This window comes from Sceloporus occidentalis, unplaced genomic scaffold (genome assembly GCF_023333645.1).
Source record: "Sceloporus occidentalis isolate IW3139 unplaced genomic scaffold, rSceOcc1.0.p SCAF_49, whole genome shotgun sequence".
Lineage (NCBI taxonomy): Eukaryota > Metazoa > Chordata > Lepidosauria > Squamata > Phrynosomatidae > Sceloporus > Sceloporus occidentalis.
In genome coordinates this window covers 3783470-3798723 of record NW_028317029.1, presented here as the reverse complement: position 1 = coordinate 3798723, position 15254 = coordinate 3783470, and the positions used below count along the sequence as shown (strand labels likewise).

The 15254-nt window shown below is 43.8% G+C and overlaps 1 protein-coding gene across 1 annotated transcript in view; it reads right to left on the bottom strand.

Moving 5' to 3' along the window:
• LOC149288925 (putative ATP-dependent RNA helicase DDX10) overlaps nt 1–15254 on the bottom strand; it is an 89282-nt gene that overhangs the window by 41410 nt on the left and 32618 nt on the right. Inside the window, exons 14-15 of the mRNA XM_089491185.1 lie at nt 3470–3595; nt 325–486 (exon numbers count right to left, since the gene is read on the bottom strand). Of these exons, the coding sequence (XP_089347311.1) occupies nt 325–486; nt 3470–3595 (288 nt within the window). The remainder of the gene's footprint in view (nt 1–324; nt 487–3469; nt 3596–15254) is intronic.

Below are 15254 nucleotides of genomic sequence, written 5' to 3'. Positions count from 1 at the left end.
AGCACCACTGGAGCATACGCAGGTATTTGGGAGGCTTCAACCATGTGTTTCTGATGCTTTCCCCTCTGTCAGAAAGGGCCAGGACTGAACCGTGCTGGCATATGTCTGGAATTATGAAACAATACTCAGTTTAAGGGGTTTACACGCCACCTCGCTGACGGTACACAGGTAGGATCATGGAGCAGGAGTCCTGCCACTAATGACGACTGATAAGTACCAACCGGACTCCATACCTGGATCCCCTTTATCCATAACCTCAATGTGCTTTGCCAATTGCCATGGATCCCAATTTTAAAGGAATAGCCGATGCACCTTATTACGTACCCTGTGTTTCTCCTTAATTTTTTTCCTGTAGGCCTCCTTGTCAAACTTATCTTCCTCGTTCAGGAGCTCCTTGGCCTTGGCCAGGTTTATGCCACTCTGGTCCTCATCCTCCTCGGTATCGTTTACGGCAGTCTTTTGCACTTGTGGCCACTGCTGGATCATCTGTGTAAGACGAGACGGAAAAGAGTTAAAGGTGTCATATTCACTAAGCGCACACACTGGATTTGCCGTAAATGTGAAAGTGGGAATTGCGTAAAGTGGGTTTTTTGGGTGGATGTTTTAACCCAATACAGATAAAACCTGACATTGTGAGTTTTCACACATTTAACAGATTTGTGTTAAACATTTTTAGACAAATATCTAAATAGGGACAAATATTCATATTTATACGCAGGTGATAAAAAGTCGCTTCTCCCAAATACAACATTTTGGTGTGTTATTTGTTTTCTATTATTAAAATAAAGAAAAAATAAGAATATCCATAAATTATAGTATGTGAGCCATTGAAGCTTTGGATGGAATAGTTCCTGTGTATATATGTGGGGGGGGGGATCAATTGTCCCAGAGGAAAGATTATAACAACTCAGCACCCTGTTTAATGATATTAAGGACGCGTTTCACATTTTCAGAACGGAGTAAAAATGAAGACAGTGACTTATTCTCCAGGGGGAAGCTATTCGTTTTCTGCAGACCAAGTTGCATTACTGAACCCATCTGCCTTACACAAAGCAATGAAAGTACTGGTTCTTGGCCAATTCTACTACATTTTCATCTCTCCTGACTTCTGTGTACAGGGGCCCAGGGCATGATGCAATCATTTATCAAAAAGATAATATTTCCCTCAAATACTCATGCATTGTCGTGGATTATTTTTGGAGTAAAACTTGCATCCTGTTATTCAGTATCACCGTCTGATACCACAAGTTTCACAAGTATGGTAAGAGTAAGAGGTCGAAAGCTCACTCGACTTCTTCAGCAAAGTTTTGGGGTATAAATAGTGTAATTCTTGCACTTATTACGGAAATGCCGCTTCTAACCATTATATGTTAACGTTAATGCATATAATAGCAGATAGGTTCCTTGCCCCTTTCATCTCCCAACATCTAATTACTGCGGTATATCAACCACTGACTTCTGCTTTCCGGACAATCAGAGAAGCAAAACTTCATATCACAGAGGTGGTGTCGTGTGGCAGCCCTGGGGCTGAAGCTTCTCATTAAGGCATGTTTGCAGGTTATATTAAAACACTTCGATTACTTGTTTAATATGCCTTCATTTTTCAGGGGGCTGCCTGTGGCGCTGGCGTGTCCCTTTAAGCCAACAAACTTTAGCAGAGCTCTCACTGTAAATCTTACGAAACAAACTTTTAAGAATACGAACCGATGTAGATTTCAGTATAAAGTGCCTTTTCTCCTGGACTGCGCCCAATCCCAAACCCAATACTTGGCAAACCCAGAGTGCCTAAATGCTAAACTACCTCCTCTATTTGTTTCCATACAGAAATGATGGATGTTAATATTTACAGGAGAGAACCAAAACCGTGATTAATCAGAGACGTATTTTGCTGCTTTTTCAGTTTTTTCTGATTATGGTGGCGTCTGACTCGATTGCCATGTTCCCCTGTTCCTGCTTTCTATCTTGATGTTGTCAGCAAAAGCGCATTCCTAACACCGCGGCACACGAGGCGGCAGCAAGCGACGCCGCGAGGACTCCTACACGGAGCTCTGGCTGATTTGCCAGGAGATGTAGATGCTGTATTCACCTCGTTAGAGAGCGTTCACATCGCGCCCTGACACTCGGGGATTTATAGCACAATCCGATTCCACCGCCAGAAAAACAGGTTACGGGTTATTTAGAAAATGGGTCACTAATGATAGTAAAATAAAATATAAAAAATGACTACACATAACACAAAATTTACAAGGAAGTGCTGATGGAAAGATATACTGTAATCTAACGCAGAACTGTAGCTTTCACAGCTTGTAGGATAACTTAATACTTTTAGTAATCCTTCATTCATGCAATGTTCATTCATAGCTTGTACCATTTCCTTTTCCTTAACTTTTTGGACAGAAGAAGATATTTGTGGCAAACCCCAATCCTAATCAGGTCCCTGTTCTGAAGCTCATTCCCCATATCCTTATAGAACAGGGGCTTGTATGGGACATGCAGTCCTTCCCGCATCTGGAGGGCCGCAGCTTGGACACCCCTATTATAAAAGCTGGCAGAACACACAGGCTTCCAATGAAAGAACGGGGAGGAATAAGCATGCACGTCCTGCATCATACTGTGAGTCTTTGCTTACTTTAATCTGTAAACATTGCCACATGTTCTTACTAGCATGTGAGGTGGAGCAAGCTATGAGTGTGGGCTTGAAGATGCATGGGGGTAGCTGAGCCTTAGTCTTAAGGGGGCAGGAGGTAGGAAAGGGAGCGGACCCAACACCGTTCCCTTAACAGGAGAAAATAGGAAAGTGACCCGGAGACTTGGGGAAGCAGGAATTTACCAGGAGACTCTGGGTTTCAAAAAAAAGGTATTTTTTGTATCAGCGCAAGGAGCCGTACCCGCTGCGGGTGCCCAGGGGAGCAGCACATAAACACAACTGTGGCTGAAAAGGTCAGCGCTGTTTAGAGTCAACGCGTCACTCAGCCCAGTGTCACCTGGCTGTAAAAACACTTTCAAAAGCGTGAATGTCAACACTGTCAGAGCTCTATACGGGGGAGATATAAGCCCCATAAATACATCAACCAATAATTACTCTGTAGCAGACATGAAAGTTATACGTTTAACTGCTTACATTTCCCAGAGTGCCTCCCAATAAGAGGGGACCCCATTAATCTGAGCAGTAGCTGAACATTGTAATTCCCTAATATCACTATGAAGGGCCGGCCTAGCCGAACCTGTATAATGTATGGTGATATCAGGCAAAGTATAAAGCTCGCCCACAAACTCATTTTTTTATTTTTTATTTGAAAATGGCTTCAATGGCTAACTGGAGTATACACGGCAACCTCTCAAGACTATCATCAGCTATATTATTGGGTTATATGCCTGAAGAAGAGACCTAGACTCAAAAGCATGCACTCTAATACGCATCTATATCTATCTATATCACTATGCAAACCCATTTCACACTTTCACTCACCTCTCCATCATCCGCAAAAACAATCTTTGTGTTCACTTTAAGATTCTTCTTCAAAGCTTTTTTGGCATCCTTTGCTTTAGTCAGTTTCTCGGTTTTCTTAAGCTTGGATTTGGTTATTGTGGTTTCCTGAAAAAAGAAAGAAAATGTAAAGTTTTCAAAATGGTGGACCATAAAATAGTCATAGCTTTTTATTAAATTTAGCCTTTTCACCCCCAAGGGGCTCACAAGAAAATATTTGATCTAGCCTTAATCCAGGTTCATGCCTTATGCATTAATACACTTAGAAACCCTCTCTCACATTATTTAGCAAACATTACATGGCTGTGCAGAGAGAGGGCACAATCTAGACACAAATATTCAAAGAAAGCCCCAAAAACGTAAGCGTTGACCACACAGTAACCATTATTAGGTAAAGCTTAAAATGAGGTTAAATCGGTGGCATCTACTGTGGTTTGCTTGCTCCCCCTAGTGGTCGCTACTGGGGAGTTTTAGGGCTCACAAGAGTTGATGCTTTCTTTTTCAGCAAAATCAGAGAAAAAGCCAAATAACGAACTAAAGACCTGCTATTCAAACAGACATTCCACCGGTTTGACATCACCATCAATATGCTTTTTTACATTTAATCATCTCGGAAAGCCTACAAACGCCGTTAAAGTCTAACAGTAGTTTGATGGCGTACCTGTTCGCTGAATGTTATGCGGCTCTTCATGCGCTCATTTAAAGGAAGCACATTCGCCACTGCGAAGGTTGATTGACTACAGACCCCATGATCCCCGACAGCCAGCTTCATGAGCAGGCGGCCAGAAGACTCAAAATTCAGTGTCTCATTACCGTTTACAAAAATGTGAACATAATTCATAATAATAATTTAATACAAGCATTTCCTGCTGCCCCCCCAATACCGATGCTTACTGAAGAGTTTTCTGTCGAAAAGACAACACATTTAAAGAAAACTTCAGCGATCAGCAGCGCGGTCAACCTCTTAATTCCTAGATGGTCCCGTAGCTTTGACATTCATTCGCATTCGGCACATGATCGTACCAGAAAGGCTTTTCCTGTTCTAATATTTTTTCCTCCCACGCCGTCAGTGCCTGAACCATTTTCTGATAGAAGTTTAAGGAAGGTGCGCTGCTCAGATTGGGGGATTATGTCGTATAGCATGAGGATACGCAACACAAAAATAGCAATCGTTTCATATTTTTGTAGCAAGGGAAGAGCAACCTCACAAAAGGATTGGAATAACATATGGTATACATAAAAAGTGGGTCTCTAATGCATAATATAATGTATAGGATTCATACTGTATATGGGATCTGTATCCGTATCAGTTCTTTCCAGACTGCTTAGAACATTGTAAAGGTCAGAACTCCTCCTCCCAACCTTATGAATCTCATAGTGATGAGCTTGGCTTTAAAGAGTTAAAAAGGACTTCTCCAATAAGCGCGGCACCAGATTTCTTAGAACATACCGTTCTGCGTGTTCCTACAGCATTAATCTTCTGCCGCTCATACAGGTGAGAGGAAGCCTCGGATCAGAATGAAATTAAGTTGGGAGCCGCAGCCTGTCGCGTATAATGAAAAGCTTAGCCCGGCCAGTAATGTCATTGCATTAATTCTGCAGTCCATTATATCAATAGAGAAGAGCGCAATTAGAGAGAGACGGCGCAGGCCAGCCAGTACGAGATCTGATGTGCCGAGGAGAGAACGTGGGATGGATGCGTCAGGATTGAAAGCTTCCTGAAGATCAGACGTAGTATTCCGTATTCCGTGGTTATTGGGAAACAGGGCTCTATAACCCATTTGCCCGACGTATCTCCAGCATGTCTCTACAGGGTTATTGCTAAAGCAAACGCGGTATATCAGCCCTTTCTTCTCCCCTGATGTTCCTCTTTTCTAGGAGCTCAGAACGTTTGCTTTTGAACATTTGGGTACGAGCGTGTAACAGCGTGCAAGAGCTCTAAAGTCACACTAACAGTAAGGAAACCTGTTCAGAAATTACAGTATGTAAACATTATTCCTCTTCCAAATAGCTTACTCTGCTATACCGATGTTATGACGGCCAGAGATGGATATTTTTTTATGCGACTTTGTAACCTGTAAAACGTTGGGGGTCACTCTACCAACTTAAAGGGAGGCACACACCATGTCGATCTGCAGAACCCCACATGAATACGCAAAAGGAACACCCTAAAAAAACATGTAAAGTCGGCCGATATGGTTTTTGGACGTACTTCACAGCAGCGCTTACTCAAAGTGAGAGTCTGAAGGAAAGCAGAACATTTCATTTTCACTACGCAATATAATTTAATCATTATGAAGGGTCGGCACATCCTTACGAGTCACACAAGCAGTGAGTGGGCACAGAGCCAGGTCCAAAGGCACAGGACAGAAGGCTAAACCAGAAGCGTAGTACGACGGCCCAGATCTGGGGGCAGACAGCACAGATTCACTCAGACAAGAAATCAGAGCCCAAAAAAGGCCACAGCATAAGCTCAACAGGCACAGTATCACAGGCTAGAGACAGGTTTAAACATTTAATAGCCAAATAAACCGGTACCGGGTGCAGGACTCAGGAGATCAGCCAACAAAACAGGAGAGAAGGTAAAATGCGATAAAATGGGACAGCAGCTTGACAAGCGGCAGTTAGCACGGAGAACCTGCTTGTAGATGCGAGGTCCCCGGTTCAAACGCTGTGCCCTGCCAGGACCCTGACGAGCCATCTGCACACCCGAGATGCGGGGGGGGGGGCATAACCATGACAAAGGCTTAATGCCCGACAGTTGAAGGTCATCTCACCTTGTTAACTATGCATTCTGTAAGAATACTTGTCAGGGTTGCTTCGTCGTAATGCGAGTTAAATTATAAACCTCGCTGATTAAACCCCAGAGAGGTTACGACAAAGCCCCCATCCACAGGCACACAGCCTTCAGTATAACATCATACTTAAAATGTACAGAATTTAGAACACTATTGAATGTCTCATATTTCAACAAAATACCATCAGGGGTTAGAGTGCTAAATACATTATTACAGCTATAACTAACGTTAACAATAAAATGAAATGTTAATAGCAACATAAATAAAAGAGTAATAAAATAACAAGCTCTACTTTAAATTCTAGCCGTGCAGATGACCCAAGAGTGGGATCGATGGGTCGTCTTAACACATTCTGCCTCAGGAACAGAACGGCTGAAGATCATTTACATCTTCAATGTATTGATTTGGAAAACGAACCTTCTGGACTCATCAGAGGCTCTATTTAACAGTTCTTTCTACACTAACATACAAGAGATGCAGGAGACGCTGATAAACACCAACTGACAGCACAGGGACGGTCTATTAAAGTTTCTTTTATTTACAGAAAACGCCTGTACATAAAACCCACATCGCGTCATCCCTCTGATGTAATAGTAGCATGTCCAAAGAGAGCATAAAAGCCGTGAACAAATCACTGAACCCGTGTCATTAAAATCAATTCTAAAAGGGACGAGATTTACAGCATCGGGTTATAAACAGGTCATATTCTGACACCCAGGGATCAATATAATAGCTGAAGGCATGCATTAGTGTCAATTAACGAATGGTTAACAGCATAGTATATTATATATATATATATATATATATATACATATACATACACATATATACACACACACTGTTAAGGAGTCTTCCATGAGGATCCGCAAGAGGTATTTTAGTAGTCAGTGAAGCAAGCCAAGGTCCCCAAACTTCTTGCCAATTGGATGCCTTCTGGCACCACAGACTCCGTGAGTGACCCTGTTTTATTGGGAGTGTTGGCTTTCTCTCCATAGCTGGTAGAAAATCTATATTCCAGATGGGAATGAAGCTTTATAAGTATCATTTCTACTATTCACGTAGGTACGAAAAATACCAATTTTTCTTACAGAAATGTTTTCTCCGAGATATAATTTTTTATATTAACACTATATAGACCCAATGACCTGCTCCATCCTTTTTCAGACTTCTATTCCCATCGCATGTTAAAAGGATGTATAAGATGTTACAGTATCTAAAGCAGTATGAAACGATCAAGGCAAAAGCACGTCCATGATCACTCAAATGGCATGAGGCACAATCTACGGGCCGACATACCTCAACCAACTTCTAACAAAAATTATAGGAGCCACAACATACAAACCCATTATCTACCTCTTTCTCTCTCTCTCTTCTTTCTCCCCATCTCTTACCTTTCTTAATTCCTGTGGAGAGCGGGGTCGGTACAGACCTCTGTTCCTGTGCTCCATTGCGGAGCTGAGCGGCAGAACAGGACCTCACATCCTGGGGCTCAGCATCAATTGCTGGCACCTTTTGCGAAGAAGCAACGAAACGGAGGTCTGTACGAGGAAAAAAACACCTTCACCCGCTACAAAGGACAAAGCGAGCAACAGCTTGGAAACCGACAATTTATTTTCCAGAAGTAATTACATGTTAGAGATTCCCAGTTGTTTTCCCAGATCCTCTACAGTGTCTTCAGATGCCGCCTGCCACCGACACGAAGCCGATTCCAATAAAAATATAATACATTTTACAATTATGTTTGTTTCAGTTTCTCGCCTGCGGAATGCAACCACTAAATTCATTAGGTGCCACTAACAGGGCAATGAATAAACCAGAGAGCAGCCTTTCAACTAATAATGCAGAGTGACCGACGAATATACCCCACGCCCAATCGAGCTACCGCACGCCCAATCGAGCTACCCCATGGGGAAAGCGTGTATGCGGGGGTAACATGGTCTCCCACCAGCAGGAGTACTCAAACTTCCTTTGCACTGAAGGTCGAGACCAAGGTGTCACATTGCAATGGGTGGTAACATTTCAGCTTTTTGGGCAGCAAAAGTGTAGGTGAAAAAGTATTTTACATTTTAAACCCCCCCAGCAATTAGCGCCATTGGTGGGCTGCATGAAGCGATCCCCACAATCCCCCCCCCCCCGAATTCTCTCCCCTACGTGGTAGAATGGATATTAGAAGCAATAAGCGACCTTGATCACGGGAGGCCTAATTATTTCGCCTCCACCGTCACATCCAAGAGCAGAATGAGGATACCTCAAAGACTGCAACACGGTTAAAACAGAGCAAATTATCATATGAAAATATCCCATCTGATATAATTCAACGTATCACCCCCTCCAGCCTGAACACACGATGAATAATATCGTGTCTCAGCATTCATGAATCCATAACCTTATTTTGAGTTATCTGAACCCGATGTGTGTCTTCATCACATTCACTCGCGTCGCGTGTTGCATGTTACATGATAGCTGCGGTTGTGGTTTTCACGGGTATGCTTCAGGGGTAGACCCTGGACACCAATCAAGTGAATTCTAAACGCTATACAGGGGGCTGCTGAAAAACGATCATTGTGACTGTTTCTTCCAGTGCCTGTATGTATAAAGCTTCCGAAAGTCTCTGAAGCATGTAGAAACACACCAGAAAAAACGAGATTAGTCGAGAAGGTGCCTGTAAAGGGTACGTGCCGGGGGCCTGTACCACGCCGGAAACGGACAATAACGTCCTCTTAAAATTAAATCCTTTGCTGGAACAAGGACAGAGCCGGACGCAGTGCCATTAATATTAAAATCGCCAGACGGAGCGTCACGGCCAAAGAGTTTGCAAATGGAAATCCGTGTAGCGTCCAAACGCTCCCTGAATCGCCAAGTCTTTTCTCTTCTCTAAAGAGAACATGGAAATAACCACCAGAGTGACGTGGCGAGGTGTTTAAACAGGCCAGGGGAACGAGCGGGCACTTTGGGCATAACCACAGCCGCTCAAACTGCCCCGGACATTACAGATGATGTACAGGAGACGTGGATTCATCGGCTTTCAGAATATTTGGAGACTTCACTGAATACAGCCTGTTATTGCTCTAGCGCTAGAAATCTCGCATTATTCAATAGCGCCTTATTACAGACGAGGAATACAGGAACATTTTTCAAAGGTGGGTCTTCTCCACCATAGCCACCAACGCATTGGTCCAATTTCAATAAAAAAAAGTTGTGTTTTGTAACTCATCCATTCTAGATTTCTTGGTTGGTTTTTTTTGGCACTTTGCATCATTCGCTCACAAACAAAAAGACTTAAAAGGACAAGAAGATGAATCTCACAATGGCAACAATATGCTGACTCTTTATTCAGTAGAATGTCTTTTCGTCGCCCCAAAAACCGCATATCTCCTAGTCCTAACCAAACGTGAGCCCTGGTCTTAGGCAGACGCGGGAAGGAGAAGCTGCCCCGTTCAGGACCATCGTTGGGAAAATGTGCAAGGAGTGGATTTCTCCTCTACGCGGCCATCGCACGTTCTTACAGCCACATCAGCAATTCCTCCAACGAGAGGATCTGGAGATAGCCGCTAGGTCCTCGGGGCACCCTGCATGTTTGGAATCGCCTAATCTTGGGTCTATGCAGTTTCTCAAAAAGAAAAAAATATGTATTACAAAAAAACCACTTGGAATGCAAACATTTATGCACAGGACATATAAGCAGAATACGCACCTGCTTAACCCCCTCGCAGCTCTCGTTTCACGCCTTTGGCATTAAAGTCTAAAGCCGACGCCGCATACAATACACATACCGTGTAATTTACTTAAACACCGGCTCGCTATCTGCTACGTGACGAACCCCCGTATGTATACGGCACCCGCATCCATACATTTGCTACTAGCTTGGCTTTCACCTCCTCTATATTTTTATCGTACGATGAGATAATTGTGAAGTTTATGAAAAGATGGCAAATAAGATATTCTTGCAATTAAAAAAAAAAATAAAAAAAAAAAAAAACACAATCCAGAATTTATTGGATTTAGGGAAAATACGCAACTCCACGCACCGCATTCAGCGTTTCAGACCCCAAAAAACCAAGGCGGTTTAAGAGACTTTCGGAATATATTAGAACGGTGCCCTTTCCAGCGAGGATTAGCCAGGGGATCTCTGGACGGAATACCGAATGAAAGCCGTAAAAGCGCACAGTATGTATCACTCAAAGTCCCGATTAATTATAACGCGGGCAGAGATTGCGTGCAATAAAGCCGAGAGTGCATTGATTCTTCGCAAGTCACACATCACGGGAACGCTATGAAAAAGCAGGCTTACATATTGGAATTAGCTGAATTCATTTATTGCAATGTAGCGGGCCGGCCTTCATCTACAATTTAAAGAGGCTGCTTGCTTACTTGTGTATGCGCAACTACGAACGGCTGAATCTGATTGAAAACCAGAAAGGCGTGACTTATGCAGTATGGAGAATGATTATCCGGCTTATTTATGAAAATGTAGCACAGGGTGCTGCGGAGATCATTTGAAGCGCGCCGGTCTGCTCAATTTTAAAGCTGTTCTCCGTCATAAAACCTGGTTGAATACCGCTCTACAAAACAATAAATTACGGGAGAATTGGATTAGAAATAATCTCTCCAAAGTAAACATAATGGAAAACTCGAGTTTTGCTTAGAATTGGCAGCAGGTGCCGTCCAGCAAGCAACAAGTTAAATGAGTGACCTTGTACTAGAAAATTTCCACCCGCAAGATATTAGAGGCTATTTTAGCAAATTATTCTGAATTTGGGAGGATAACTTTCCACATCAAATTTTTTAAACTTGGAAAAATCAGCTTTACATAAAAACATATTTTCCGGGGTCTTTTTTTCTTATTTTTTTGTAGCATGTGCTTCAGAAACACTGTGACACTCAGCAAGTACTACAGAGCTGAAAATATTACCTCCCTGGGTCTCGGGGTCAAGCGCTGCCTCCCTGGGTCCCCAGGTATGAAACGCACTCACAAGACTCAACAATTTGGCTCAACAACCATCTAATTGCACATTTTACAGAAATTCACAACTTGAAAAATCCATGTAGCTTGCCGTTCCGGCCTTTAGTTCTTGTATATCGACGCGCTTCAGCAAAGACTAAGATCCATTCGGATTAACGAGACGGACGGGTCCGGAGCATGCGCGCCAGAAACCCCGAGGGAATCAAATGGTGCGAGCCTCGCTGATCATCTCCAAACACAGCGAGTAAGGCACAGGCTCTACCCCGCTGCCCTTTATTCCATCCCCGCATCCAATCGTACATCACCCCGAGAATCCATTTGGGAACCTGCCACTTTTAATAAATACCTTCACGTTACGACAGCTTTCCCATTCAGATCTGGCCTGAATTCTGTGCAGGACAATTAGGAAACCTTAAATATATCTACCGGAAGCATGCGACAGAACTCGTTTTCCATCCCCGACGCGGCGACACGAGGGCCATCTTAAAGCGTTGGCCGTGTATGCTCCATAAAGACTTTCACAAGTCGGGGAGAGACTGGGGGTCACAAACAAAAGGTCCACAATGGGTCACAGGGGTTCTGACCTCATCCAAGGAGTAGTTTCTAGATCATAAAAACAGCCTAGGAAAAGCCAAGCATTCTCGCTGTCCAAGCTGCGATCCAGGGAACAGCCTACACATGCTTAAGACTTAGAAGAAATCAATATATCCACCAACATATTTATCAGACTGCGGAAGACGCGGCCTTTGTGCAAGGTCACTCTAAATTAGGGACCGGCGTCATTAAACACGGACATAATGAAAGAAAACGGCCTGCCTTTATAAAGGTTTCCTCATTCTACCCTGTGATGTATATGATCATAATCCTTGTGCTACCTCCGAGGCAGTTCTGAAGATGATCATGTAGTCGCGCAATTGATTTCTCTACCGGCAGCAGACATTCCTTTTAAATTACAGCTCGTCGGGTACCCAATTTAACAGATTCATCCTCCAGACGATTCCAAAGAAGCTCATCGACTGCTGATATTTCAACAGGAGAAGGCAACGCAAAAGGGCTTCTCCGAAAGAGGAGGCCAGCGCTAAAAGTACAGGACGGAGAAGAGAATGACATAAAGCGGAGACAGGGGAGGGCGAAACACTTTACCGGCTACAAGCGGTCAAAGGAAACCTTGCATTAGAATAAACTACATATAATATTAAAACGACAAGAGCATTGGCAGTCTAATTAAATGTGTTGCTCGCTAATTAAAGAGAAAGTAAACTTTCAACATGACTTTGGCTTCTCTTATAGTTAGTACAGGATTTTGCGGGACATGAAGTGGATCTAATGATGTTCTGCTGCCTTTTGAAAGCTGATGAGCTCACGCTGTGCCCTGATGATGTCAACGTGCGTCTCAGCCAATCAGCTGGTGGTGATGGCGGGTTCTTTTCTCTTTGCCTCTTTGGTCAGAAATTGTTGCTGAATCTCGAATGACAAAAATAGCAGAGGGGGTCTAGTTATTACCCCCTCTGACAATCTCCCTGTGGGAGCAGCACGTAACGGTCAAACCTCGTTTGAGAACAGCAGCCCTGTAAGTGTACGCGGTGCTTTACTCTATGTATAAGCCTGCTGCTCTACTCATCCTAGCGCTCTGCAGGTAAGAGAACGATGCTTAACCTGGATAATTTATCGTCTTATCCAGGTATTGGCGCATATTCCTGGTGTCTATTTATATGCGCCTTGTTAAAACAAGAATTGCTGAAGGGAGATTAATGAGGCAGCTGCACTGAATTCCCAAGTAAAAAAAAACCTCAGAAAAGGGGAAATGTTACCAAGTAAATACACAAAACAGAACAGGGGTATGGAGGGAATCAGAAAATACATTTAAAAAAAAATAAAAAAAATCAATCTGCCAAACGTGACATTTAAATACACCAAAAGACACCAAATTTCATCTTATGGGATTTTCCTCTCTCCCAAAAAAAAGCTAAAAACTATAAAAAGTGAATTAAATATATCCTGGAAAACATGCATGCTTCTTGCTAAGAATTGTTAAAGTTTTTTGGGAGGGAGGACCCCATCATTTTGGTAAAGCAGTGCCCCCTACAGTATGCAACATATCTAATCTAATGGAATAGAGCCAATTACTCAGATATACATCCCACAGGCGGCCGGGCAGCAACATGGGAAAAATCCATAGTCCCCGTATGGGCCAACGTGGCCGCCTTAGTCTGCCGTGGGCATCTCTGTATCCCAGATACAATTTACCAGAGATACCAAGTTTTAGCCCAAACTATAATCCGGTTTATTGATAGCAACGAGGTGCATTACAAGAAAGCTCGACGTTCAGCATGTACCAGCCACAGTTTTAGACTGCAGTATTATGACTGCCGCTAGCACTCGCAGGGTTAATAAAAGTGCTTTAGCATGTATGTGCTTTAAGCGAGCGCCGTCAGGAACATCCTTTCTGCGTTTAAACTTTCCACCCCGTGTTAGAGCCCGAGGTTTCCAAACATGTCAGTGAGGGGCACTGTACAGCGTCTACCCGAGAGACCCTCCACCTCTGCTGGGTCGTAGTATTGCCCCCTTATCATGGTTCTACGAGGGGTGCACTTTAACTCGGTAGTGTTAATTTGGTGCATTAAAGCGCTCTGGACGTGCCGTGCTAATGCATATTCAGTGATATTCATATCCCGATGAGGTAGTTAAAGCTTTCGGTGACAGCTTTAATCCGAGCGCACTGAGAAGTAAAGTGCCTGTCAGCGCTTTGAGTGTCTGCGCATGCTTTGCCGTTCAGTTGGGTCTCAGAGGTGTTCATTCCACAATGAGTTGTAGAGAAGGAACAATTCATCTCATTGATCTCGCTGCGCATTATGTATGGACAGCGTACCCTTCCTCGCAGGGGAAACGCACTTGGCCTGGACCTCAATATTGTCTAGCTGACATTTTATTTCGCCCTTTTCACTACCTGACACTTACACATTCGCTAGCTCGCACACACATTCACTCGCACGCTCACACGCACGCTCTACATTCCCCTTACCTATCTAGAGAGGTAAAAGCAAGACGTTACCGGATGCCCCATTTTCCAGATGTTGTGATGTCGCCAAATCACAGCTGATGAGACCTCCGCTAGCGCCTTGCGATTTGGACGCCTGAAATGGGGGGGGGGCATACCAGGGAACGTTCTGGCACCGGCTACCAGGAGAAGGAGGTCCCGTTGCCATTGGTGGGCAGCCCCGCTGACGATGCAGGACACATGCTGTTTTTAATGGGTGAGTGGGAAGTGCCACAACAGCGCTCCTGCGACCCGGAGTATCCCCGCAGTACCCCGGAGGAGTGGGGGAGGGGATCTAAGCTATGCAAGTGGGGTATTACCGTACTCCGGGGATGCCGACGAACATAAATCGGGTTCTTTTGCAGCAGTCTTACCTATCCTGCGAGAGTAATCAAACAAAAGCTGCTGTTTCACTACTTAACTTGAAGCTTGGTGGGGAAATCGCTGCAGGAACGGAAGTAAAACATCTGCGTTCACAGGCGGCATACCTTCCTGGGGAGTTTCTGCGAGCGCGGCTACGGCTTCAGTCCCACAAGATCAAAATATGACAAAAATGACAGCTTGCAAAAAAACGTTTAGCGTCTAAGATTTTCTTGTAAATCTCAAAGATAGACGAAGATCTTAAGAAGATGAAGCGTTCCCGCAGCAGCCGAGATGTTTCCCCTCGTTTATTTACATTAGCGGAATACATATAAAAAAATGTAAAAAATAACCACTTCTTCCTCTTCACTGTCCCCTATTGTAATAGCGTAACAGAATCTGATGGCACTCTGTTGCTAAATGTAAAATATGAAAAGAGACAGCTAAATATAAGAGAGTGCCCGTTATTACAGCACTATGACGCACTCCACGCACACCGACAGCTAATCAGGTCACGTCGATGGCAGGACTGTAAGAATGACGGTAAAAGCGGGTGAATTAGTGACAGCGTGCGCTAATCCCCCTTACGCGGGGTGAATCAGATTTCTT